Genomic DNA, 27,471 nt, shown 5'->3' with positions numbered 1-27,471 from the left:
ACAATTTTGTCTTGGTGATATTTAATTTTTTTCGCTAATTCTCATCTCGTACAATATTTGAGTAGGTAGGTTATGTGCTTTCTTGCAACGAAAGAGACTCGGGGATCTTATTATGCTTAATATATTCCTTTTAAGTCTATTCATGCATAATTTGTCTTACCGTCCAAGGTTGGGGTCAATGTTACAGGTTTGGTTTCAGTTTTGGTGGTTTTAGTGAAGGCATAGCTATGTATGTGGAATTCGGTTCGTGAAGCATGTGTCATGTAGAGAGAAACTGAGTTTGAGTCTTGTTAGAACGTAAAAATAAAAATAACAAGTTATTTTTTAAACAGAATATCACTATAAAGATATTAGTGATACTCGGACTTTTTGGCCTGAAAGTCTTGACACTGGCCATATTAATGTGCAAACTGTACGAAGCCATAATTGAACAAAAAAAAATAGTGGTGCTCATTTGTTTTTATATTAATCGAACGTAGTGTTTTTTTTTCAAGTACACAAATAGGTTGCCAGTATTTTTTTGTCGACAGATTGTTTTCTCGTCACATCCGAGGAAGGTGAGCTATTCTTCAAATCACCTTCCGATGAACCTACGGTGTGCGGAATATACATGATAGCGGACCCAGACAAGCGGATCCAAGTGACATTCAACTACGTGGACGTGCCTTGCGACAACGGGGGACTCGTTGCGGTAATTTAAACTTAATTTATTTCTGCCATCGACATTTCTTAATTAGATTTTCAAATCAGGGCATGAAGCGGACGGCGAGGAAATATTAATGCAGTTTCTAAATCTGATGCCTCTCGATACCCTACCTATTCTCTCGCAGTACCTGGTTAATTTTCTAGAAAGATTATTGAGCTATTATTATATTCCTTCTTTAAACCAAGAAAAATAAAAAAGTCGTGGTGGTAACAAAATTAATACAATTTTGGAATAATTGTTTGCTACAAGTACCTAACATTCATTGTCTTATTTACATCAGTTACAATAAGGAAGAAGAAGTCAAATTAATTCCTGGCATCTAACATGTTTATTTCCAAGTTAAGATACAAGTGAGTTTCATGTAAAGTGAATATACTAAGTAGGTAAGTAGATCATTACCATACTTTACAACTTTGTGCGGCGGAACTTTTTCAATTCCATCGGAACTCTTTTAAGGAGATTGCATTTTATAATTGAATAATCTGTGGACAGAAATGTATATTGTGTAAGAGTAGGCGCACACCGTTGATTTTTCGTCGGCCGATAGTTTAGTTGGGCAGTTGATCAGTATGGGCATGTATTGGAGTGCGCACACTACGCCGATTCGATTTGGCCGATTCTTCATACAATTAATTAAAATCGGGCACAACTATCGGCCAACTAAAAATCAACGGTGTGCGCCTACTCTTAGTGTAACTTTATGAGATTGTTGTCTCGTAGGTTATTTTAAAACATACATTTTTAAAACGTAATCAAATACAGGTAAAACGATAAAAATATCACCCCTGAATACGAATTTATTCGCATTGCAGTTTGCAATGCAATGGACAGCAAACATTTTGAAAGGGTGGAAATTGTATATTTCGGAACATGCTCCATAAAATCCGAATATGAATAAACCTAACGAGACTCTGTTCATATTCTAAAAGCTTTGTTATAGAGTTGGATGGCTTTTTGTTCACAGTCAAAGTTTTGTTCTAATATTTTTTGTCGCTTAGATTTTAAAGCTGTTATGCATTAAAGAATTGGGATTGTACTTACACCATACGACATACCGGTTACCCCAATAAAAGTAGAACATCTTTCTAGTTAATCTTAATTGATTTGCTTGTTTGGCAGTTTTTATGATTCATTTCCAAATAAGTAGTTCCATCAATACTTTTCCATGAGCAGCAAAATTGTTTGCAGCTTAATTTCGACTCCAAGATATGTGTCTCTCTCTGCCTGTTTTCCATTTTCTATCTCAGACTGCCATTTGCCTTTGCCATTTTTATCCATTACAACTTGCTGTCTCTTATCATAAGCCACGTCGGTCGCCATTTCAGTTACATAAACTGAAGAATGTTTCCCATCTTGGTGGTGAGTATTTTCTTTCCTTAATAAATGAAAAGGGACAGGAATACATTTAAGTGCTGCCAATCTTCATGTAGGAAAATGCGTCATATTTTTGTGACGTTTTATCAGCGATGGATAAAACAAAATATTTACTTTGTATTTCTTTCTTATTCTTTATTATTCTTGTTTTTTGGAAATGTGAACAACGACTGCCGCTGACTGAGGCGGTACCCCCATATCCTATATCACAAAACCACATTTAGTTTGTATGTAAGCAAAGATTTTGCCACGCGTCTTTGCTATGTATGTAAACTAACGATAAATATAAGAGATAGCAATTAGTTTCGATATCCAACCCATCAATCAGGAGTAAAATTTTGTACTTTCATATTTTATAATCTGGATATTATCTTAGTGAAAATTCATTTTAAACCATTCCATTTTCTTAGTGGGTCGATGGCTGGGAGCTCAACGGGCAAGTGTGGCCAGCCGACGCGTGGGATGACGACCGAGTGGTGGAATCCTGCGACCGCAGGCCGCAGAGGAAGCTCATATCGCGGCAGAACGCCGCCCTCATCCAGTACAGAGTGCCTGCCCAGGGAAAAGGATTCGCCGTCACTATACGACACTTGAGAAATGCAAGACGTAAGTTTTGCATACCATCAGGGCTAGGATTCGCGCCGTGATAAAATCTTATCGATGATTTTATACGACAAATGTATGGGCTGATCACGTAAAATCGATAAAATGGTGCAATACCTACGTAACATTACGTAAACAATGTAACTTCATGGAAATCGATTCGATAGTAGGTAAGGTGTACAACCTTACTTATTTATGGCAACAAATCGAATACAAAGTTAACAAATCTATGACTAATGTAACATTATGCTTTTATCGTACAATTTTATATTTAATCGATTAAAAAAAAAGACATTCGAAAATATAAAATAGTTAAATGATTGATTACCAAAAGATGTCATGAATCGAAACACAGAGTCATAATGAGGGATCAAAGTGATATTTTATATGTCCATGAATACAGAAGTCAATCTATGTATTTTATGTCTTTGAATATTTCAGATTTAATTCCTAAAAATACAAGTCTTTATTTAACAAACAGCATACATAAATATTTATTTCAGTTTTAACATTAATCTTTGAATTTATTGCTAACAATAAAGATCGTCAAAGCGCTAGTGAATAGGCGTCTTCAAAGAAAGCTCCATTGAACCCCTCATAGATAACATCTCAAAGAGAGAGATTTTATCTAAATCTGTCTACTCATGCACTTATCCAACAAATTTGAATTATGGTTCTTTAAAAATACTCACAACGCGATGTGTCTATGATGAAAAGCAATGACGCATTCTGAGTTATATTTGATTTAATAATCTCACGAGGAATGTTGTAGCTTATCAGCAGGGTTGCCAAAGGGACGGTTTTCGTCCCTTTTAATCCCTAATAATTTTAATATAACCACAACACTATCCTGTTTTGTCTAACAGCCTGCAACGTCATGCTGTTCGGTTCTGAGGGTGTGTACACACTGCGGAATCACGGCGAGACCGGCAACTGCTCGATCATCGCGATCTCTCCTGCTATCGTGCGCGTTCTGGACCTCAACGTGGGACAGGCTATGAAGAGGGACGTGGTTGATATGGAGACTGGGACTATTCATCGTGTGAGTACTTGGCTTATACTATCTTCAGGTGTCTTTTATCTTCATCTCCGTCTGTTTTTTTAAATGCCAGAAGGAAAATGAAAGGATGGAAAAATTATAAGTATATCCGTTTCATCTTATATGTATTATTGTGCCCCTTTTCACCAATAATGCTGAAACTTTTCTTATTATCATTTTAGGTTTTATTGTCAAGGTCGAAGCTTCTAGTTAATTCCCTAAAAAGGAGCGGTCCTAGGTATTGCTCTACGATCTTTGTTAGCATTAATGCAACCTAAAAAACTACCACTTTTTCTTACTTACGAACCATTGCAGTGGGTCGGCTATTCAAATTCAATATAGGAAAGTGAGTTTCGATTGCAATGTTGATCTTGTTGAGTAAGTTCGTGTAACTATTTGATTAGTGGAAACGGGAACCATTTTTGCTATAAACAGAGTTCTACTAAAATATACAGTGTGTCCGGGCTTGTAGTGATCAAACTTTAAGGGCGTAATCTATGGACAATTTTATCGATGAAAATACTTCAAATTTGGGGCTTGACCCATTTCTCGCAAAATTACGAGGATTTAAGTTATTAATTTTTAGTTTTCACCTCTTCCTTCAAAAACAAGTGAAAGCGTGGGTAGCTTAACACTAATAAGCAAAAATTTTATATCATAGTAATCGGAATAGGTTGTGTGATTCTTTCAGGCAGTGCATTTTCGCATGTCGCGTGCGCTATGGAAACCGCTGGGAAGGGGTATCTTTGTTCAACAATTACGTCAAAACTAATAGACGTAAACTAATAAATTTACATTCGTTTTGTAGAATAGCTCAAATACTAATAATACAATGCAAAAAAAATATACCTTAACGACCTGGTTTTTCTTGTGTTGGAAAATAACTGAAAAAGAAGTGAAAAAAATTATGTTTTTTTCTAATTAAATCCATTCTTACTCCCTTAAAATGTATGAAACTTGTATCTGTTTTCTACTTCTGCTAATAGATAATTTTATTGGCTATCGCATGATATAAAATTTTTGCTTATTAGTGTTAAGCTACCCACGCTTTCACTTGTTTTTGAAGGAAGAGGTGAAAACTAAAAATTAAAAACTTAAATCCTCGTAATTTTGCGAGAAATGGGTCAAGCCCCAAATTTGAAGTATTTTCATCGATAAAATTGTCCATAGATTACGCCCTTAAAGTTTGATCACTACAAGCCCGGACACACTGTATAAGACTCTACATATTAAAATAGTGGAAAGTTCTGCCAGTGTCTGTATAAAGACAAGTATTGAAACCACAACGTGAAACTCCACGACATATTGGGTGGAATCTTAAATATTTCGTCGAATTCTTTGACTTTAATAGTGGCCACCAAAAATTTTTCGTATGTCCTAAATTTTACGATATTTACTGTAATATCGTATACTAACTTCTAGGCAATAATAGACGTCTCATGTCACGAGGAACGAACCCTTGACTTGAACGAATGACAGTCCTAAGGATCTTAGGAATTCTTAATCATCAAACACCCGATTCTGTTCGATTGACAACATCTCCAGTGATACGTGATTCCATTCAAATTTATATTTTTTGCACGAGCAATTAATTTCTTAAAAGTTTTCCGATACTCATTCTTGGAAATTCCCAAACCCGGGACGTGTAAACATTTAATCATTGCAAAATTCACATCAAAAAATTAATTAATTTGCACCCCAAAAGTTAACAAGTACATTAATAAATTTAACGAGCATTATGTTACCTACTAACTAAATTATGTTAATGAACAACATCTTAATAAGCAGAAGCGAGTATACCTTTATAATTAGACGCTTAAGTGGTAGCCTTTTCTACTCGTAGTTATTACTGAAATAATTAAAGCCTTTGACATCACTGTTTCTGTTATTAACTATCTCATTTGAAGGCTAGAGTTGGAACATAATAAGCATCTACGTAAGAAAGCAAGTAACATTTATGTATATTTATTAGTTACACTAAGTTTGTGTAAGTAAGAGGTGGTGATCGATTAACTAAGTTCATCTTAAGCTCTTCCACACTTAGAATGGCACGTCATCGCTACTGAGCCATGTCATTGCCAATGGCCATAGTTTGAAGACTTTGGCATGGGATTAGAAGCGATTCAGTAATTTACATAATGGTACAGTGTGTGAACTAGATGATAGGCGTACTGAAATAAAGAAATTATGAAATTTTATTAATACACTTACAATAACTAGTAATTTAATTATTCTAACAATGAGACCAATTGTTTATTTTCAAACTAAGCAGAACTAGAATAAGCACACACACACATTAACTTATAACGTACAAATTAATAATTTACATACACATTACTAGGTATGTTAAAAATAGAATTACACCCCCACAGGATTGAATTCAGAACCACAGTAGCGTAATCTAATTCAATAACATTTTAGGCAGCCGGCGTCATATTCCTTTACTTTTTTAAAACGAACGGCATTAACTCCGTAAATCACTTTTGACTAATTCTTTCTAGCCAGTTAACTCGGTTATGTTATAAAATTTCTTTCAGCCAATTCAGCAATTCCAAGTAATTGGATGGGAAAGGACAGATACTTAACTCCTCCGCCTAATAGAGCATGTCGCAAGTTAGCCGAAACTTCTGGTATTATTAGGCATGAGTTAGTGAAGTTCGCGTTTATGGCAGTATTTGAACAGCTTTATTGCTATTTGACTTTCAGTTTGGTCTAAGTTTAGAGTCCTAATTGGGAGTAGTCAGGTTGCTTTAAAAATACTTTTAATTGATTTTGTTTTATTAAAATACACGGCATAAGTATTAACATCATCAGTAAATTATTAGTTTTCATTTGACTATTTAACTAACATTTGAATTTCATACTGATTTTCATAATTATATCTTGTTTAGGTGTTGTATAAAGGCACTAATAGTGTAGGTATTTACTGCTTAGCTCTGGACGACGTCATTGCTACAACCTTTCTTATATGTGTCTACATTAACGTCAAACATTCTGACCAATATAATCCATTCAAAAGAAGCACAAAAGAGAATACCTTAAAGAATCCTGTTTGTTTAGGGACGTTTTAATACGTACTTCATTGAAAATCCCTAAATAATGACATCGTCTTTTATATCAAAAAGAATTATGAATAACGAACAGCTTAACTTTATGTTAAAGATCTAGATTCTGCGAAGAAAGGTTTCAATGCTTCATTTGTAAATAAACTATGACTAAGTTTGTAGCTAATGAAATTGTAATCCTCATGGGTATTCTGATTTTTCTTTTTCGCCGTTATTTCAGGCAGTCTGCTTATAAATAAGGTAAAATAATCGAGTTCACTTTGGCTACTAAAAATAGCAGGCGCCATAATTTAATTATATAATCCAATGATTGCAATATAATGTTGGCCCAGCTTTTCCAAATTGAGCGTCCATCGGAATTTTTCCTGGATCTCAGTTATTTAATTTTTCCTCAGAATATTGTACTTTTATTCATGTACCTTTTTTAATAAATAATTTTGATTCATTATTTATCTTTTGCTGCGAAACTTAATAATCGCGTTCAGCTTAGTTAAAGTCGTGGGCTGAGAAAGCGGGGGGTAGCTTATAAATCTTGCTAGTGCCTAGGCTATTACAATGTTATAAATCTTACAGTTTTGATTAAAAAAATGCCTCAGATTTCTACTGTTCGAAGTAAAAACAATGTGATAAAATAAACGTAATATAAAAGCGGTTTTCTGCATAATATTTCTCTAAAGATGCTATCGCATGTAGAGTCGTGTCAATTATGATCTTCGTAATTTTATCTACTCATATTATGGACTCAAGTATTAAATTACACAATACACGTCTTCAGCAAGTATCCAGTAGCAAGGTTCTTCAAAAGCCTTACAAAAAGTTCTTCGGCTTGCAAGTTGTTCTTTCTTTTCTATTCCGCGCGAGGCGATTTAAAATATTTGTCATTCTACAAGGCTTGCTCTTGACCTGTAACTAACTCTTGACAGGTATACGTTCTACCTGGGCAAGATATTGTTAACTTACTTGATATGTTGGATCATCACGCAACTTCATCGTAAAATATTTTTTAGTACACGCAGTTAATTGAAAACTCAATAATTGAGTTTTGGTGGCTAAAATGGTTATTTGTTATTTTTTAAATAGGTAGTTTTGTTCGAATTGATATCAGAGTACATTTATTTTACCTTATTTTCTTTTCCATAACTTTAATATTCATTAACAATTTTTCATGATACTTTCTAAACTACATACATCCTCATATTTAGTGCTAATAAAATGTTAAGTGTCTTTATTTTTATTGGTAATCCTCGTATATCGTATTGACAACTATTTAATCTTCTATCTGTGTACTACGGCTTAATTACTAAATTCAATTTATTTTTGTCCAGTGTACGAAACGGGGGATGCTCGACTTCGTGGACATAGGTGGCGCTAATGGCCTCGACCACACGAAAATGGAGATCCTCGACAGCGTCTGCGGTCTGGACTCCAACGAAGGTAATGGCTTTATAACTCTCGTGATGGAAAATCAATAAATATTGCAAGTGGGCTCGTACAAACATACAGTAATATTGATATTCAATAAAATCTGTGACCGTAATGTTCAGGAATGCTATACGCTAGTGCAGGGATGCACAGACTCTTTGGGAGCAGGGGCCACGAAGGCAGATTATGAGCTAAAAGCGGGCCGCAGAAAATAAAAACAACTGAATCTGTTCTGTGTGTTCTGGTTGTTATAATTTCGCAATTTTATTATTACTGCTACTACTAGGTACTCGTACATAAATTGATAGTAAGTTCGATGCGAGTCTCCCATTTCTTCAGTTTTCAATGTATACCTAGAGGTAGCTAGGTTTAGCTAGCCCTAGCTGATGGAATTTAGTTGAGTACGGTGAGCTACCATTTGAGAAGGAGAGTTCAAATCCATTCAATTGTCATCGTTACTAACGGCAAAACCATACTAAACGATTATAATGTTCTTCACAACTGAAATTAAACAAGTTTTATATCAGGTATTATAATCCAAAATACAATTTGAGGGGATTAAGAGACCGTTGTTACTAAATCACCGACACTGTAAAGAGATTTGACTTTATAATGGGATCAAAATTTCATTATCACCTGAAAATGACTTATTTAAGTGATTAACTTCGAAACAACGATGAAAATTGGTTTTTCGTAAACTAATAGCAAATTTCTATTTATTAACTATTAAGGGCAAATTGAATCCTTAGTTTTAATGAGGTATCCTTATTTATGAGTAGGTACCTAATTAATTAACCTTATTTTTACTAATTAATAAAGTTTCATTTACTCTGTTTATGCTCATATTATGCGAGATTAATGAACAATACAGATTTCAAGATACTTTGTTTTAGATGTGATACAAAATAATACAGAAAAAAACTTACGTTGAGTTGAATTAATGACGTTAATTAGGTACGTTTTTGAAAACATACCTATTGCATACAACTAAACTACTAAGCTATTTAAGATTCGAACCAAATGGTGACTTTGATCTTTCCCTTTTTACATTCTTATGTTTTATGGTATTAAGTTATCCTTTTGTACTTGCAGTTACGAAGGTATTGAATTCAATTCTATACCTACGTGCTAAATGTTTGTCTCGAAGCGATAATCCCGTTTTACCCCCTTAGGGGTGGAGTTTCGTAAAATCCGTTTTTAGTGAGCACCTACGTTCTAAAAGCAACCCCCGTGCAAAATTTGTGACTTTTCTGAAACCATTCGCTTTTATAGATATACAAATCAAATCAAATCAAATCAAATAAATTTATTTGCTTAAAACATGGTGATATACATATATGTGGATAGATAATAATAATAACTGTGCTCATGTTTTACCTTACTATAAATGGCATGCAAATATTTACAATTTAATAATAATGTTAATGATGAAGATTAATTATTAATGTCAAAAAAAATACAATTTCCAATTAAAATAATATGATGTCAAAATAATTAGTCAAAATTTCTTATTACAATGTGTCATATTAAGAAAGTCCTTTACCCTATAAAAATTCATGTCACTTAGCCATATTATAAGCGACCTTTTGAATCTTGCATTTGGTAGGTTTTTGATATGGTTCGGGATACAATTGTATATCTTAACACACATGGCATCACACTGATCAAGATAATGTTTGAGTTTAGGTAAGCTATCATATACTAGATGACTAGGATCTCTAACATTGAAGTTTACAACATCTTTTCGCTTTTTGAATAAATTAATATTATTTCTCACAAACAAAGCTACCTCAAGGATGTACAGACAAGGTAGGGGCAATATTTGTAGCTTTCTAAAGACAGGCTCACAGGATTGACGAGGGGACATACCACAAATTGCCCTTACGCATTTTTTTTGCGCTTTAAATATTAAATTCATGTCAGTAGAATTTCCTCAAACCAAAACAGGGTGTTGGATAATCGAATTTTATCAATTTTGTACGAAAATTAAAAAAATAAACTGATGATATCAAATTTCTGACTTCACCATACCATTTATATGCCCATTTTAACATGGCCTAGTGTCGGCTCATATACCCATTTACCTAACAACCTTTAGATGTAAAGGATTCATTTAAAAATTGGACTTTTACCCAGGTCGTCGCCCAGCCTACATCGCCTGCGAGGACACCGTCGTCCGGTTGGTATCCAGCGGGAGGTACCACAACTCCGTCACCCTGGCTTTCGCCCCTCTCCCTATGGAGGACATCGAACACTCCGACCTGATCTGCGGACTTAACACCGTGTAACTCGACCCGGATTGCCTCAGGCCACGCCAACACAAATAACTCCTGTAAATTCATTTGGGCTCAATTATTCGGGAACTCGATCACACCTCTCGGATTACAGGCACTTAGCCTTTAATTTTAGGGATTCACCTGAAATAATATTTCAAATCAATTAGTTTTAAGAAACAATAACAAGATTATTTGAGGAAACTGATCATTTAACCTAAAGTACGCTATACTGTCAAATGTTACTAGCTATTGTCGAATCAATGTAGGTAGAGATAGTGTCGTTATTCAATAAAAACTTAAATAAAATTATCTGTCTGCTCCTAAAATAAACCTAACTGACATGAAATTCTACAGCATTGCAGAAACAGTGGATTGGATCATTTTATTTTGAACCCGCCTATACTTTAAAACCTGATAATTTTTACTTTATGTTAAAGTAGACTTAACTTTTAATCATTATTATTATTGTTGTTACAATTTCTAAATTATGCTGCTCGTAATTTTAACATAATTTGTGCGATGTCAATAAAGATAAATATTTTAAACAGAAATAGGTAAACCTATATTTAACCAAAATAACGTTGTCTGAACTAAACTCTTCATAATTATTGTAATTAGATGACAAAAGATGTATGTCATTATTTAGAATTAAGTTTATGTGTAATTAAGGTAGGTAGTATTAACTGATTGTATCTGTCTAGTCATAATCAAAAGAAAATAATGTATTTCGCGGCCATGCAATACGACACAATACCCTAGCAGTTTGTCAATAAAATTAATTAAATGTTTTAAGTGTTTTAATAATTGGAAACTGACCCTGCTCTGCTGAACGGTTGACAGCTGAAAAATAATTTAATGTCGATTAATTTTTATAGCAAAATGACATAAACCATGCCGGCGTTGTAGACAGTATTAATTACCTACACTTTTTATAACTGTAGACAATTGACATATTGGGACGTCTGGCTCAATTGGTGCCTGAAATCGAATAAAGAAGTGTAATATCGAAATAGGATTAAAATGTTAGATTGTCTACTTGAAAATCGAAAGCAAAACCAAGTCAATCATATCAAAGCTGCTACTAGGCAAATCCGTGTTAGGTAGAAATTACATTGCTGGAAAATAGTTCATTAAGTGATACGAGCTATTAATTTGTAAAATAAGGTTGCAATTTGCAATCTTTCGACGATGACAGTTCGACTTCGTAAGCGTGCAGCACACCTTTATTTTCCTTTATTTTTTGAAAGTAACGCTAATTATGATTCATAGAGACAGTTTAACGAATATTAGTCTAGAAGTACCACTGAGACATCCAATATCCACCAAGATGAAGATTGCACTATTTCAGTCAAACCGTACGAGTAAGTAAGTAGTAATATCCGCCTCAGTCCGTAAGGTAGTGCTTGAAGTATTAAGGTAAGCTAATAACAGGGTCTCTATGTACAGATAAAGGCACATCAGGCTAAACCCTCTATCTCATCTTATGTACTTGTAATTAGATCGATATTGCAACAAAAACGTGAAGTCTAATGTGCTGAAATATTTTTAGAATGGGATTAATCCTTAACCTGTATAAGCACGGGCTAAAATCTTTCAAATTCAGGTTTTTACTTAAACTACTTGAGATAGAAAATCAAGACCTTTCAAAGTTCTAACAACAATACACAAACAGTATACAATTTCATAACCGAGCCAAATTTCTTACGGTAAAAGTTTGTTCTGAATTAGTAATACTGAAAGCACAGCTAGAGTTAGCTAGAAAACTACTGAGCAACTTTAAAAAAATAATGAAAAATATAGTTTGAAACCATTTTTGATGACGATGAAAAGGTAGGTTTTATTTATACTTAATAGCTGTATTTAGTTACTTGTTTTATGAAAAAAAAAAATATTCGTAACTAAGACAAATTCGTAGTAGAGCTAAAGAAGAAAATGTCTCCGAATAACTAGTGGCATCTACAGAGATTTGTTGTGAGTAACGTGTCTCCAACATAGAGTTGTGGATTCAATGGGTCCCATTCGAGGTCCCGAAATGGTTCGGGATCAGTGATTGGAACATAGAGCGACATCTACCTAACTCTAGCCAAAATAGCTGTCATAGGACTTTGGAGGCTAGTTATTCAGTCACCAGAAAGGATATTCGCTTTTTATAGCAAGCTCAAAGCGTAAATAGTATCAGATGATTAGCTAAAGTAAACGTATTCGTTTTATTAACTGTAGGGTAGGTGTGTTGTTACCATGATAACCATCGACCTTTTATGTCGATAACAAGCCCTCGGTCATTGCTTAGATGGTTTGATAAATCCATTAGATCGTTTGGTAGAGCATATCCCTTCTAGCATTATCGATAAGAAGGTATATTATCTCGTTTGTTGGAAACCTTTTCGTGATCAATGTCTTAAACATAATGGTACTTATATTGCCAACTTTTAAAATTCTTTTAATTAGTATTTTTATGGGTAGGTAAGAAAAGGTGGTAAGGACGTTACAGAGGAATATTAAAACAATATTTTTAAGTAAATTTTATTGAGTATTTTCTGGATAGAGATAATAATTAAATATTTAAAGCAAAATATTATGACTATTGTCTAAAAGTATTCAGATAAAAATATTTGATCTTACTACAGTGAAATAAATCTTCATGCAACTGTACAAACGAATTATAATCATCTTACTAATAAAATCTAACATTTGACGCAATACTTTTCGAAATTCTTTAGATTTTTTTTTGCGAGGAAACAATCGACACCGTGTATAATAGTGAAGGTATAACATGTGAGAAATACAGAAATACGTTTGAAATAAAAAGCAACCACGAAGCCGAAGACATCGCTTCGTTCAAGTCCAAAATATAAAATAGATATTGTCGACGTCATTCGCATTTGTTGTTTACAGTAGTACAAAATGAATAAGTGCACATTAATTATGTATACACACAGTTAAATTAGCACCTAATTTGTAAAGCAGTACCTACTAAGATTTGCGTATCAGATATTTTCGTTTTACACAAAACATTGAACATTTATTTTTATCTAACAAACCATTTATTATAGTCAACTACACATTGAACTGACAAATGCATTCTCTATCAAAGATTCGCTCTTCAAACATGTCGCACCCTTAATAATGAATGGGCACAACTCCAAAATTCAGTTTTTTGGGAAAAGCCAAAAAACCAATTGGCGGATCGCGGTTTTTTACATAATTGGCTCTAAAATCTTTATTTTATCAGCTACAACTTTCAAATTAAGCATACTTCATCACTGGTATCTGTTATATAATTTGACATAAGACATTTTTGAAAATATTTATTATGAGTATTTAAAAAAATTGTTTAAAAAAATATTTCAAAGTTAGGCCTTTATTTTACTATTTCTGTTGTTGTGATTTTGGGTATTACTTGTACTTGTGCCCATCTAATCCTTAGGCTGAATTATTTTATATGGCATATTCCCTAATATTGCTCTCTAATATTTAAAAATAAGTGTATTATTCGATTTCTATATTGATTTACGCCCAATAACATTGAGGACAGTTATTGTGCGGTATAGTAGCTTATAGCCAATTCAGTATAAGAGTAGGGTGCTGAATACTAGAAAATTATTAGATATGTCGAATTAGATTAAAATAAAGACTATTAGCTATTTCTCTGAGAAAACCGACATGAAAATACTAATTTTATGCATTCAAAATATGTTTACTTAGATAGATAGGGACTCTTACCCTATAAAAAATATGCTTTTCATCAAATAAAGAAAAAACCTACAAAAACTTTTTCTGTAAGGTTTTCTGTTATGGATTTGTTCAGGATAATCACTTATTAAAGTCCAACAGCCAGTACCTTGGTATCTTTTTTCCACTATCCTGCTGTCCTAGTGGAAGGAACCGTTCTCCTTGTCCCTTACTATAATCACCCACATTATGTGGAAATCAGTTCAAATGGCTATTGTAAAAAATACAATTTAATACTCAAATTGGCGTGTGTAATTTTTGAAGGATTTTAGCAACCAATTTTGAACACAAGAATATCCATTCTGGTGTTCTAACATTCCCCAAAAAATATTTTACTACTTAAGCACCTTAGCCATGCTTCAGATTCAATTTGTGTTATATGGTTTACAAATACACTCTTTTATAAGAGCACGGATTTGCAGTCCATCGAAGATAGCTGCTTTTAATTTTTCCGTACTCATCATCATTTTAGTGATTAGAAAGCTCAATACATATCTTTGGCCCTCCAAATAGAAGCCCTTTACGTTCTGCTTGACTTCAGTATTGCAAAGAGTCTAGGTACACAAGGTTTACGACGATATTGGACACCCAATATTTATTATTTTGTACAATTTTTATCCCAAAGTATGCTTGGAGTTTGTGATAACAAATCACAAACTCCGTGATCTTTTTTCTTTGCTTTTGTGTACAATATTTGCCAGATATTAATAAAAACTGTTAGTGGTGTTAACACAAGATTTCATTACGAACTCATATTTTTTAAGACAAAAAGCACTTTAGAACTTAAATTTAGACAAACTGAAAATTTCAAGGTCTAATAGCTGATCAGTAAAATTGTAGTAACTTAATACGTGAAAAGATAATTTTAAAATAAATTCGATGTATCCTCAGTCCTCAGAATCTGAGTGATTAATTAGCATCAATTTATGTGACCGTAATAAATTGATGAATAATATAATTAAAAATTATAACACTATCATATTGAAGTAATTCACCTTTTGGCTGACTAGTGCGTTTATTCATAAAATAAACAAAGAAAAAAGCCAATCCGAGCCCCGAGCGAACGTTAATAGCCTTAACACGTAGGTAAGGTATGTCTCTTATTTTATTAATCATTAGTTTATTTGTCGGGAAGTATTTCATAACCACCGCTTTATTTCTTAGCATCGCGATAAAACATTCTATAGGCTCCTAATCAACCAATAGGTATGAAAATTAATACCAAGAAGCAAATTACTTATAAAGGAGAGTTGTAAATTTAACTACAAACACCCATCCATGGTCCGCCTAACTAAAGTTAAAGTTATATTTTATAATTTTCTATGATTAACGGGACTTTATCAATGTAATAAAAATCAAAATGTAACATATTATTAGAAATACAAGGAATTAATTAGTCTTAGCTCACTAACACTTACTTAAAAGTTTGTCACACAAAGGCACAACTCCAAATTAGACCACAGTCGCGGGGGCCGGATTCGACAAATAATGGCATGTCTCTGATTCAGCCCTTCTAGCGGGAAGATAGACGAAAGTATGGAAGGGGCACAAAATGTAGAACTCTTTTATCTGATCATTGTTTTCGATTTCTGTGAAAGCCATCTTGTAGAACTTACGAAAATGTGCCTCTCTAGTACAAAAAGTAAAAAACCAAAAATTTTGAGTTGTGCCCCTATATTATTAAGGGTGCGATGTCCTCAAAACTAACGACTCATTTAACCACCTTTCATGAATTACAAGTATGGACATAGATCTTGCGTGCGACCATATAACGATGCTTCTACATTCTAATTACAGTAGATATTGTTTGATCAGCAGAAAACTATTAGGAGAATTAAATACTTACAGTTACGTACATAAAATACTAATGGCAATCACATTCAATCTTTGCCTTAATATATCATTCTAAACACTACATCTAATGATTACCTTATTGACAACATGTTAACGAAATTTATCGATGATGATTTGTCATGAAGAAAAGTTTTTGTAATAAAAGAAATTATAATTTAGGCCCGTAAAATTAAAGATGAAAATTGATGTTTACCAATATTATACCATGCTAATGCTTGGATTGGATTTCACTTTTTTTTTTTTTTTCAGAAAATGGAATACACTGCTGTTAACCTTACCTAAAAGAACATAATTATGAATTACTTCATTCACGCCATAAAATTAATATCAACCTACATTTATACAACAATTTGAAGCAAATTGGTTTATTATAATTGCCTTATTTTCTTGTATTTTATGCTGTTGAACTAATTAGTTTGTGCTTACTAACTTTTAGAAAACTATAACTTTTTGTGAGTAACGGAACAATAATGACGCGTTATTTTCACTACTTAAAATATTTAATAAATCTTATTTAGATCACTTTACATCTTATTTTTACTAATTAAAGCTATCCCATCAACTTCTCAAAATTGTGCTTGATCCACATAAAAGCGCAGTGGTGCAACATTACCGAGTTCAGACCAGAGCCACACTTCCATTGTAGGACAAGCCAATGATGTGACCCACAAAACTACTTGTGCTAATCTTGCATTATACCTTCAAAAGGCAACATTAAACACATACGAATAAAGGTGACAATAAAGTAGACGTAACAACGTCATGAAATCGCAAAACAAAAACTAACTTGTACCATGATTCTTACATATTTTATTCACATTTTAAGCAATTACATTTTATTATACCTACCCTTAACATTCTTCCGATATGTTCCCAATTCTTTCAAAACTCTTTCATGGATAGTAATTGACAATCGCATATATATTTAATACTATATGTCTTAGTACAAATTATGTAAGTATAAAATTGTTATTAAATTCATAAGATACTTTTCACTTAAAGCATTATTAAGCTACAGATTAAGTGTTGTTGAAGAAACTATTATGCTATTGTCGACAATAGAGAAAGAAAGACACATTTGATCGAAGTATTATGAAGATGATGAAATTCTGCTACAAAATAAATCCCATTCAAAAAGAAAGTTTTATATCTAGAGCATTGAATAACTTTATATTAAACCCCTTGGGCTAAGCAATAACCTCACTTTTTGTGGTTTTGTATTTAGTTTAACAAAAAGAGTCAAATCTTTTCAATTTGAATAGGACTAATTTTAACAGATTTTATAAATCAGAATAAATATTTAGAAATAACAAACTTTAAATTAATATAATTTAATATAAACCATCATTTATAAATGAGCATTGTAATTTACTGAGAATTTTTCGAAGTGAACAAGAGATTATCACTAAAACACAATGTTGAAATTCGCACAAATAATTATAATGTTCATGGCAGTGGAATGTTCAGCGATTCTCTCCGGAAATAGTTTTGAGCCAACACGTCATTCAATAACAATAAGTGGTGTTTAATTCTAAAGTGTTTTGTCATAACAATTTACTTGCATAAGAATATAAACGTACGTACGTAGGTAAGTCTATTTTTGTTCAGAATATTGCGTCCTATTCATAAGAAGGGATATTTACAAAATATACTATTTATCTGTTCGAAGTCATAAGAATTTTGAGTTCATAAGATTCTCAAGTGGTACGAATTTTATAGCATCCTAAATAGTAGTATATATACATAAATAGGTATATTGATAAAAATTTGTCTAACAGTATACGCTCGACTTTCATTATAATAATATATTATTTAATATATTATAAATCTCTAAAATCTCGCTAGGATAAAGATATGATTCATTTATTTTGCTATTTAAGCAGAGGCACACTTTGATATGTATGGTGATAAACCCATGTTGTGTGAAAGCATCGCTTTAACAATCAAAGCTGACATTTAGTTCCCTAACCATTACATGTTACATTACACACAATTCTAATCATTGCATGTTGGATTACATTATCAAATTTAGCAACGATTTAATTCTAACTTATCATAAAACACCAAACATATGAATCAACTAGGTACAGGAACATTTTAAACTAATCAACTCAATACATTCAACGTGAACATTTAGAATAAAATCTTACAATGTATAATTATACATAATATTCAGCGTTAAAATTACCATTATTATACTTTAACAATGACCCGAGGGCTCCTATTAAAAATCACAAATCAAAACTCTACCATGACAAACAATTTATAAAAACTTTTTCTTATTTTAATACATTTCATCCATCCCTATTTACGACAAGCTTTTCACATGTCATTTTAAATTTCGCATCTTTCTAGTACAAAGTTTTACTTATTTTATACCAATAAGGTATCATCAAGCATTTTATGTAGAAAATAAATGAAGGGGCACCTTGTACATTCAAAACTACAAAATTATGATATTCCAAGGAATATTGTTTTACTTTTTGATTGTCTATTAAATTATCTTATTAAACAACAAATTAATGTAAATATTTTAATTGAAATTAGATATCCGAATCCTCAAATTTCACCAATGCAAAGTCAATAATTTTTTACTTCCAGATGTCTTTTTGGATGTATTTAATTTATCCGATTCAAGATCTCAGTTAAAATATTTTCACATTGTTACTAAAACGGTGCTCGCAGAATATCAGCGTCGAGGTACTACGTGCCTCGGCTTATGCTGAGCGAGGACCTGTTTGGTACAATTTTATTTTAATTTTAAGTTTTAATTTGTATTGTGTTGTGCCAAATAAACGTTTTTTTATTTTTATTTATTTATTTTATTTAATTATTCAACTTTAAAATTAAAAGCCTCATACAAAATATCATCACATAACACACATTTTTCTACTTAGGTCTAAATATTTCACTGAATGTTTTTCAAGCTTATGCTTGCTCACAAGAGTAAACGGTGATCAAGTTTACACTGCGACTGTGGTGGCGAGAGCAGTCAGCATCAGGATTGGCAGAGTGGTGCCAGCGACGCTGCTGTATGGCCCTGTGACGGCTCGGTCACACGGCACATGCTCTAATTCTGTAAAATAAATAATAATAACACATTTTAATATCAATTTACTTAGTAACTCACTAAAAAAGAAAGAGTGATTTCTGGATTAGTTACACTGAAATGATATTCCTGAAATGTTAGGCCAATGATAAACGAGTCTTCTTTCAACTAGGTTAAGACAATAACATGACCTTGATTAATAATTAATTAGTTACCTACATCATCATCAGATCATTTATTTTCTAGTGCGACCTTTAGGCCAGTAGAATTAAACACAAAAATGAATTACTTAAATCGGAAATAATTCCAACTAAAGATTTTAGTATTTTAATGGCTTCATTAGTTGCCCATAAAGATTCTCCTAGGTTTTCGACTTCGACGGAGTTGTGCTTAAGTGGTGGGGGCCCTCGAAAGGGGCGCTTTTTCGGTTTTCCGGTTATACCGCGTAAAGGACTTACCCTATCGAAAAGTGGTCTTTCTGAAGGTTGAAGGGCATTTAATCCTGCATTAAATAAGACCAAACTCATATGTTTTGAACAAACCGTTCTCGTGCAAATGTTCGGCAAAGTAGAAAATAAGTGTATAATTAATGACCCTCTCCACGTCCAATAGCTCGTCACCCGTAGGCTCCCAAGCCTTGTAAAGGGTCGCCTTAACCAGCGTATCAAGGCTCACGAGTTAGATTCGCTTATCCTTGTTCGTCCCAGCCGTTCCTTAACTGCGGTTGCTGCACCTCTTCCTGGCACTCTCCTGAACGACTCTGTGTTACCTAATGTGGCTGTCCCTCTTCCTTGTATCCTCCTGCACGACTACGTTTCCTAGCAGTATGCCTGGTCTAAGGTTCGACGCCAAAAATCAACAACAACTTCACAGGTCCTTCACGCGGTATAACCGGAAAACCTAAAAAGCGCCCCTTTCCCCAGGGGTCCCCATCACTTAAGCACAACTCCGTCGAAGTCGAAAACCTAGGAGAGTCTTAATGGGCAACCAATGAAGCCATTAAAGCAATAAAATCTTTTGTAGGAATTATTTCCGATTTAAAATCTAATTCTACTGGACTACTTTTGTTTAAAAGAGACGAGAGGGTAGATTTTTCCTACACACATTCTTTAACGTGTGGTGTTAACCAATCATCTAATCACGGAAAATATTAGGAATTTTAGCTCAAAATAGAATAAAAAATTTTGAATTGGACATGAAAGAAAATAATCTTTGCACACTAACCATTCAGCTTGTTCAAGAAGTCGTTCCAGAAGGCGCACGCCGAAGCCCTGGGTCCGCGAGGGCCGGCAGGCCCGCTGGTGCCGTCAGCAGTGTACGTGTAATAGTGGGGCGAAGCTCTCGAGTATAGCGGCCACTTCTCGTCAGGTTTGTGAGGTTTTCTGAAAAAGAAAAGTTAAAATAAAATCTTGTAAATATGCTTTCTACATACTTCGTTAAGTGTGTTACTTGAAAACTCAACTCTAAATTCATAAAAATATGCAGAAATGGCGTAATTTACGCGAGTAAATTGACTGCTTTGAAATGAATGACTAGACTGGCAACTTGCCGAAAAAAGGTAAAAAAAAAATTACTTTTCAATAGACGAGTATAATAATAAATTTATAATGGTGCGAGTACACTATGCGGGAAATTGGCCAAGACGTAATAGTGTGAACACCATCTCGGTTACTTTCTCCTTCCCCCATCCGTGTGTCTCCCATACTTCGATGTGCGGGCTAGCGCTTCAACTGGGTAAATTTTCCGCATAGTGTACTTACGCCATAACATCCAGATGACAAACATATCCCTGTTCTCCCCATTTTGGAAAAAAAGTATACGCAACAGAAGATTCTTACCCAGTTAAAGCAAATCTAGTGAAAGACTGCATGATGTGAGCTGCCAAGTCACGCTCCCTGGTGTGGTATTGCAGAGACATGTTCAACGGATGCCCGAACACATACTCCATCTCGTCGCCGTGCATGACCCCCATCCATTCGCCCCAGAGACTCGTGCTTGTACGCTGTAAGAGAGAAATTAAATTGATTGTTTTAGAACTTTAATAAAAAACTCATAAAACTCATATATTTTTGCAAATAGGCTTTTAAAAAGCACTTTTACACATCCCAATATTAACCCTACCACTGCTTCGGGACAAAAAAACAACATTTTAATGGTTTTACAATAAAGTTCTCCGGTGACTACAGTTTAAGTCGAGATAGGTAAATAAATATCCATAGAAAAATAGTTGTTTTGTTTGAAATACAATTTTATCAGAGTAAAACCGGCATAGCATTTTTCCAGGACAAAAGTGGGAAATGGTATTTAGGTTTTACATGGATAAAAGAATTGAAATGTGAATCCCGAGCAAACACGCTTTTCCTACAACTACGAAAAATAAACCAAGTTAATTTACTTAATACCCACCACGTTTTGTTTTGTTATTATTAACTTAGTTGGAGAAGTTCTTTCACAACTAATAACGCTGAGTAACGCCGACGCTAAGTCTCAATTCGTTATGATTGTTACGCCTACGATCAAAACTTTGATGGATGTTTTCAAAAGCAGGAGCTGACCTTTGGGCTTTTTCAATCATTTATTATTCTGACACATTTTCTGTAAAACAATGTGCTGAACAAACTGTTTTCTTCTCAAAGTAAGATCAAAGTTTTTTGTTAACCTACCTACGCATTATGTCCATTTGTAGATGAATTAGCAATACGAAAATTGATCAAATTACCCAGATTACATTACAAAGTATCAGTTTTCCAAAAAAAGAAAGGTCATTTATTTTTGCGGTTTCCAGATGAGCCTAGCAAAACAATTCTTTGATATTATTACTTGGCTTCGTCTAAATTAGCTTACTACTCAGTAGATACTAATTGTATGCGTGTTCATTAACACGACAGCAATAATTCTGTAAAATCATGTCCCCTCGGGGAGTATAATGACAACTTCATCGCTGCAGCGTAATCCCCTAGGGTTCAAAAACCTCCCTTACCATAACACTCAATGTAAAACCTTGGCAACGGTTAGCACCGTATTTGGTAAGGTTTTAAGTGAGCCATTGAATTAAAAGCGGCTGTTAGGTACGCGGCGTCCGCTTAATAATGCAAGCGGCCGGCTACGTATGCGTTGTCATGCATGCTATGACTACGTATGTAACACACTTGTGGAAAGGTCAGCCCACATTTATGTAACATCTCGTAATACCCGCGAGATTTTAAAATTTATTTTCTGTGGCCTCCCTAAAGCAGAATTGGGGTCGTCTTTCAGAGCGGCGTTTAATTAATAACGCGTTACAATTTGCGCGGTAACAAGATTGTGTTCAGATAATTCATTATTGATTTACACGTTTTGTTAAGTTCTTATCATGAAACAAAGAAAGTAAATTATTATCATGATTTCCTATGATTTTAAATTCAAAATATGACCGACTCTACAACTAGGCTATGTCTAAAAATATTTAGATTGAACTATCAGAATGACTAGTTAAGTTCAGTCGGTCAATATCAAATCTTCTGTAAAGAGAGCAACCTAAATAATTTACATACCTATAAATGCTTCTAAAAACTGTCCCAATCAATACCGGTCGCTGGAAATAGGCGGTAAAATTCTAGGTTAAGTGGCGCGACTGTCCATTTGCATCCGGAAAAAGTTTGAAAATCCTAAATTAATGTTATTTCGTATTTTCCAAGCGACAGAGAATAGATTTAACAACTAATTTAAATACGCTAATACTTACTTGAACATCAGGGGCAAAAATAGAAAGTTGTATAATTATGTGGCACGAGTTAGTCACAGGATCTTATTACGAGTAAATGACAGTTTATGTTGCATAAAATAATTATACGACAGGTATGTAGAAATAACAAGAAAACTTGAAAACTTCACTGTATGTTCGCGATGTCTTATATCAAAATAGGTCACTTAGTAGAGGTGTTTTAATTTGTACCTACTTAGATTTTATGAAACATATAAAAATAACTGAAACTATAAAAGATCACTCACGTGTCATAAAGTATCCTAAATCCGTGTTGACGATAAAAATCATAGACAGACGTCCGTTACAGACAATTTATTCAGAAAATAAGTGACGTGATGACAGAATTTACGTAGGTTTAGTTATTTTGGGGAGTTTAATACTTTGGTAGGAATGTCAATTGTACCTACTCAATCTTAATTTCTGGAATGAACATAAACTTAATAGGGAAATTTGGTCATTCCTGTACGCAAATAAAAGCCTCTCGATTACAAAATACATTAATATGAAAATTACTCATAAAGTTTTTGGTTTTGAAAATAAGTAATTAGTTACTTTATAAACTTTCGATTTGGATTTCAGTCTGCTCAGGCATACCCTCTGATTTAAAATTCCGAAGTTGCGAATATAAAATCTAAAAAATCGAGATGTTCCATAGCGAAATAGTCCAGTGTCTCGAACAGAAATGGAGCGACGACGGGTCACAACCCAAAATAGCGCGTTGTTAATCTGTGACCTTTGCCCCGGCCGGGCTGACCCGCGCCTAATTTATTAAAGATGCAATCATTCGCCGGCCTGCAGCGGTTCACTTTAATTGCTATAATCTTTTTTGTACCTACATTAAACACGACAATGATCGGCCCTCGTACTGTTCAGGGTTTACCTGAACGCCGTAATTACAGTCGTTTGTCCATTCGAAACCCCAAGCCTGTACCCGAATAATGGTAACGTTCGTTTCAACGGTTATTTAAGTGGGGGTTATGTGTACGTGGAATTGCGTTGGCAAAACATTAGTCATATTATTTTTGATATCGGTACTGTTTTATTGGTCTGATTCCTGTGTCGGTGTTGTTTGATTAGGAACAGTTTAAAAATTATTTTTAACACTAAACCAATATGTACCATCTTTAGTTATGTTTTTAAAATAAAAGTATTTTTATTTTGATGAAAGTCATTTGATACGAACAAAACTTTGCAAACAGAAACAATACATCTCTCATCCGCGCATCCTTTATACCCACCTTTCGCAACGTGAGAAAAGTTAGAGAATCGCGTGTCGTAAGTCAAAAATTTAACGTTCCTTTTATTATTCATTGCGTGATAAGAAAAATAGCCCCCTCCGTTGCTTGTTTTGGTGGCTCGTGACCCATAAAACGTCTCGGCATCGCGGCCCGTCTGTCAAATCGTTACGTCGTCGCTTACAAATCGCGACGCTCCTCTAACTTCCTGATTTATTGTCCACCATTTATCTCATTTTTACCATATTAAGGTCGTTTGTGACACTTTTTTCGCATTAGCGCGACTTACCGCTTCATTCCATTAAGCAGTCGAGATCAAACTTATAATTTATGGCCGTTGGTAACGCGAGCGCTCGAACCACGATTTCTTAGGAATTAAGGCTTTATCAGACTCTCACTGAAAATATTATTTTTCGTTCTTTACACGACTGGAGGGATAAGTGCTGTTTCAGTGTCTCTTGTGAATAATAAAAATTCAGATGAAGAACTTTGATAATAGAATACCTACTTATTACACACATTACATTGTAGTATGTTTAATATAAGTAGCCAAATAAATAAATCTTTGGACATATCACAATTTTGCGCATGTCAAAACAAGCATTACATGCGAGGGACAATATTTCATAAAAACCATTATTACATTAGGTGCAGAGAGGTAACTCAGTTAAATAAGTTTCACGCCCTGTTTGACGGTTTATAAAAAGCTTTACGTAAAAATTGAATTTCCTTTTGGCCTCGAATAAAATTGATGATTAAGGAAAGATTTTGTTTGTTTGATCAAATGGGATACTGGATTATCAGCTTTGTCCAGATTCCCGAAAGGTAATTTGGTAAAGATTTTTCTCTGTATTAGGTTTACAATAGCAGAGAATCGGGTAATTTGTAGAGGTTTGTGTAGGTTACATTTACAATAACAGATAATTGTATTTGCCAGCTCTTTTGGGCACTCGAATAGAGTAACTATCTTATTCCATTAAAATCGCAGCGTTTCTCCGTTTTAAAGTTAAGGGTGCAGAGACCAACGTCGAGTTTAATGTTAATATAGACATTCCTAAGCTAGAGCACCTTCGTCATATTATGGAGAGAACAAAAGCGTTTTAAATTTCATTTAGACGGGAATTTACAAATTATGACACCATTGTGCTGGGGGCTTGACAACAATACATTAAATTTTCAAATAAAATTAAATAAGACAAGTAAGTTACATTTTTATGAAAATTATATTAAAGCAAAGCCATAGAGCAAAGCTGATAACTTGAACTACTATGTAAGCCAAAATATGGTTTTCAGTTTCCATGTCTTATAGAAAATTTCGGTGAGATTTTAAAAAGCACTCTTACACGTCTCTAAATAATTTTAAACATACCACTTTTGGACTAATGCTGTGAAGAAATTTAAAAGTTTGCACGAACATTTAAAAGCTTGTGGTAATTATGACTAATCATTAAACAAAACTGCGAGTTCGTGTAATAGGTTAATGCCGTTAGTGGTTGATACTCTACAAAGAAAAAGCATACCGTACGTATAAAATCAGAGTCAATGAGAAAATATAAATGCAAAGTCTCACTGAGTCGTTTCTTTGCTTATCTTTTCAAATGATCATTTTATTTCCCAAAGGAAAAAAATCAATAGTAACAAAGCATCACTCGAGTTGGTACAATAAAGCAAGCTGGATTGAATCACAATGGAATACCCAAGAGTGAATGGGCCAATGCACAATGGTGGACGATGCAATTGTGACGTTAAAGAATCTACGTGGCCTATAATTATATTTATTGCGCTAAAAATGGTTTATTTTAAACCATGAAGTTTTATTTTACACAAACACACGATTATTTGTGGTTACAATACGCATGACAAACGATAAATTGATTTCTCATCCAACGTTCGTGACGTCTTCGTCTTATTGATCATCATCATCATCTCAGCCAGAGGACGTCCACTGCTGAACATAGGCCTCCCCCAATGCTTTCCATGTTGCCCGGTTGGTAGCCTGCGTCCAGCGCCTTCCTGCTATCTTTACGATGTCATCGTCTTATAAATCTAAATTAATAAAATGGTAGAAATATACGTCGTCTTATAAATCTAAATTAATAAAATGGTAGAAATATAATCTTACGCATTTTTGTAGAGTTATTTATTAATTAAAATATAATTGACCTCGAGAATAGGTAAAGTACTAAACTTTGTGGAACCGTTAAAATTGCACGTAATAAAAGCAAACAAAATTAAACAATGCTGAAAGAGGATTGCTATCGTTTTCATCAAATTGAACTGTTTGACTCATCATACTATTATGGTAGAGGCTAATAATGTTTAGCGATTACACTCATTTTCCCTAGAGAGCGATCCGAGCCATAGAATTTGCAAATTAAATTTACGACGAGGTTTAAAGACAAATAACAATCGTTCTAACGTTTTGTCTTTTCAGTACTCATGAAATTCTAATATCCTATTTTACCTTTACTCAAACGAGTATAAATGATCTCTCATAGCTAGACGAGAACAATTGGAGATATTTGATTGGGTTAGCAAATGATCTATGCTTCTCTTTGTAATTAAATTTAAGCTTGATCGAGCTTCTATTGGAAAACATACTGAAACCTTTCCGGTTGAGTTCCTGAGATTCGGATACCAATTACTGAAAGGCATTATTATTAGAGATGGGCCGACTAGTCGCCGACTAGTCGGGAAAGCCGACTATTCGGCATCATTTGTAGTCGGCCGACTGGTGACGACTATTCGGCAAAATATGCCGATTATAATCGGCGCATTTGACGAGTGAGGATTTGATGAGTGCTACTGACAACGCCACTCTTGTGGCGGAGTTTTGGGCTGACACTGTTTAGGTTTGTTGTCGACACGAAAAGAATAAGATCAGCGCATTACAAAATTAAATATGTGAATGAAATAAAACTCATAATCACCAAGATGATTATGAGGTAGACCAAGGGCGTTTATCTAAACCACTTTTGACTGCAAAAAATCAGTAAAAAGTGGTTTCACCTGTTTTAAAATTTTGGCAATCAGTCTAAATTCATACAAAGTTAAGATTAGTTAAAATTACCAGGAAATCATCAAAAATGTTTAAAGTTTATGTAATTTGTTTAATAAAAATTATGACACTTTTTTTTCGGAGAAAAAATGCATGGAATTGCACACCTATCTTGCGGGGAAGTGGTGTATGGCGGGCCCTGCCTATCCGACGGTGGTGGTAGTCCGTGCTATGCAGGTGGAGGTCCCCCAGCTCGCTGACCATCACCGTGGAGGGTTGAGAGGAATCAATGGGCCTAGAATGCGTGCCGTGATAAGCGCAATTTTGCCCATACAGTTTGACGTCGATAAGTAAGAATAATGTCACGGCGCGC

At 34.0% G+C, this 27,471-nt stretch overlaps 2 protein-coding genes across 4 annotated transcripts in view; one reads left to right on the top strand and one right to left on the bottom strand.

The window, feature by feature from the left end:
• The window catches only part of LOC135073895 (corticotropin-releasing factor-binding protein), a 61,228-nt gene extending 49,955 nt beyond the window's left edge, over positions 1 to 11,273 (top strand). The window contains exons 3-7 of the mRNA XM_063968143.1: positions 531 to 691; positions 2,491 to 2,686; positions 3,550 to 3,725; positions 8,113 to 8,221; positions 10,346 to 11,273. Coding sequence (XP_063824213.1) covers positions 531 to 691; positions 2,491 to 2,686; positions 3,550 to 3,725; positions 8,113 to 8,221; positions 10,346 to 10,497 — 794 coding nt within the window. The 3' untranslated portion in view covers positions 10,498 to 11,273. The remainder of the gene's footprint in view (positions 1 to 530; positions 692 to 2,490; positions 2,687 to 3,549; positions 3,726 to 8,112; positions 8,222 to 10,345) is intronic.
• A 5,585-nt stretch (positions 11,274 to 16,858) lies between these two features.
• The window catches only part of LOC135073882 (acetylcholinesterase-like), an 81,088-nt gene continuing 70,475 nt past the window's right edge, over positions 16,859 to 27,471 (bottom strand). For all 3 annotated transcript variants that reach the window (XM_063968112.1, XM_063968110.1, XM_063968113.1), the window contains exons 5-7: positions 20,959 to 21,122; positions 20,345 to 20,502; positions 16,859 to 19,147 (exon numbers count right to left, since the gene is read on the bottom strand). In XM_063968112.1, the coding sequence (XP_063824182.1) occupies positions 19,035 to 19,147; positions 20,345 to 20,502; positions 20,959 to 21,122 (435 nt within the window). In that variant the 3' untranslated portion in view covers positions 16,859 to 19,034. The remainder of the gene's footprint in view (positions 19,148 to 20,344; positions 20,503 to 20,958; positions 21,123 to 27,471) is intronic.

Source organism: Ostrinia nubilalis, chromosome 8 (genome assembly GCF_963855985.1).
Source record: "Ostrinia nubilalis chromosome 8, ilOstNubi1.1, whole genome shotgun sequence".
NCBI lineage: Eukaryota > Metazoa > Arthropoda > Insecta > Lepidoptera > Crambidae > Ostrinia > Ostrinia nubilalis.
The sequence above is the reverse complement of the archived record's forward strand: the minus strand, read 5'-3'. Positions and strand labels throughout refer to the sequence as shown.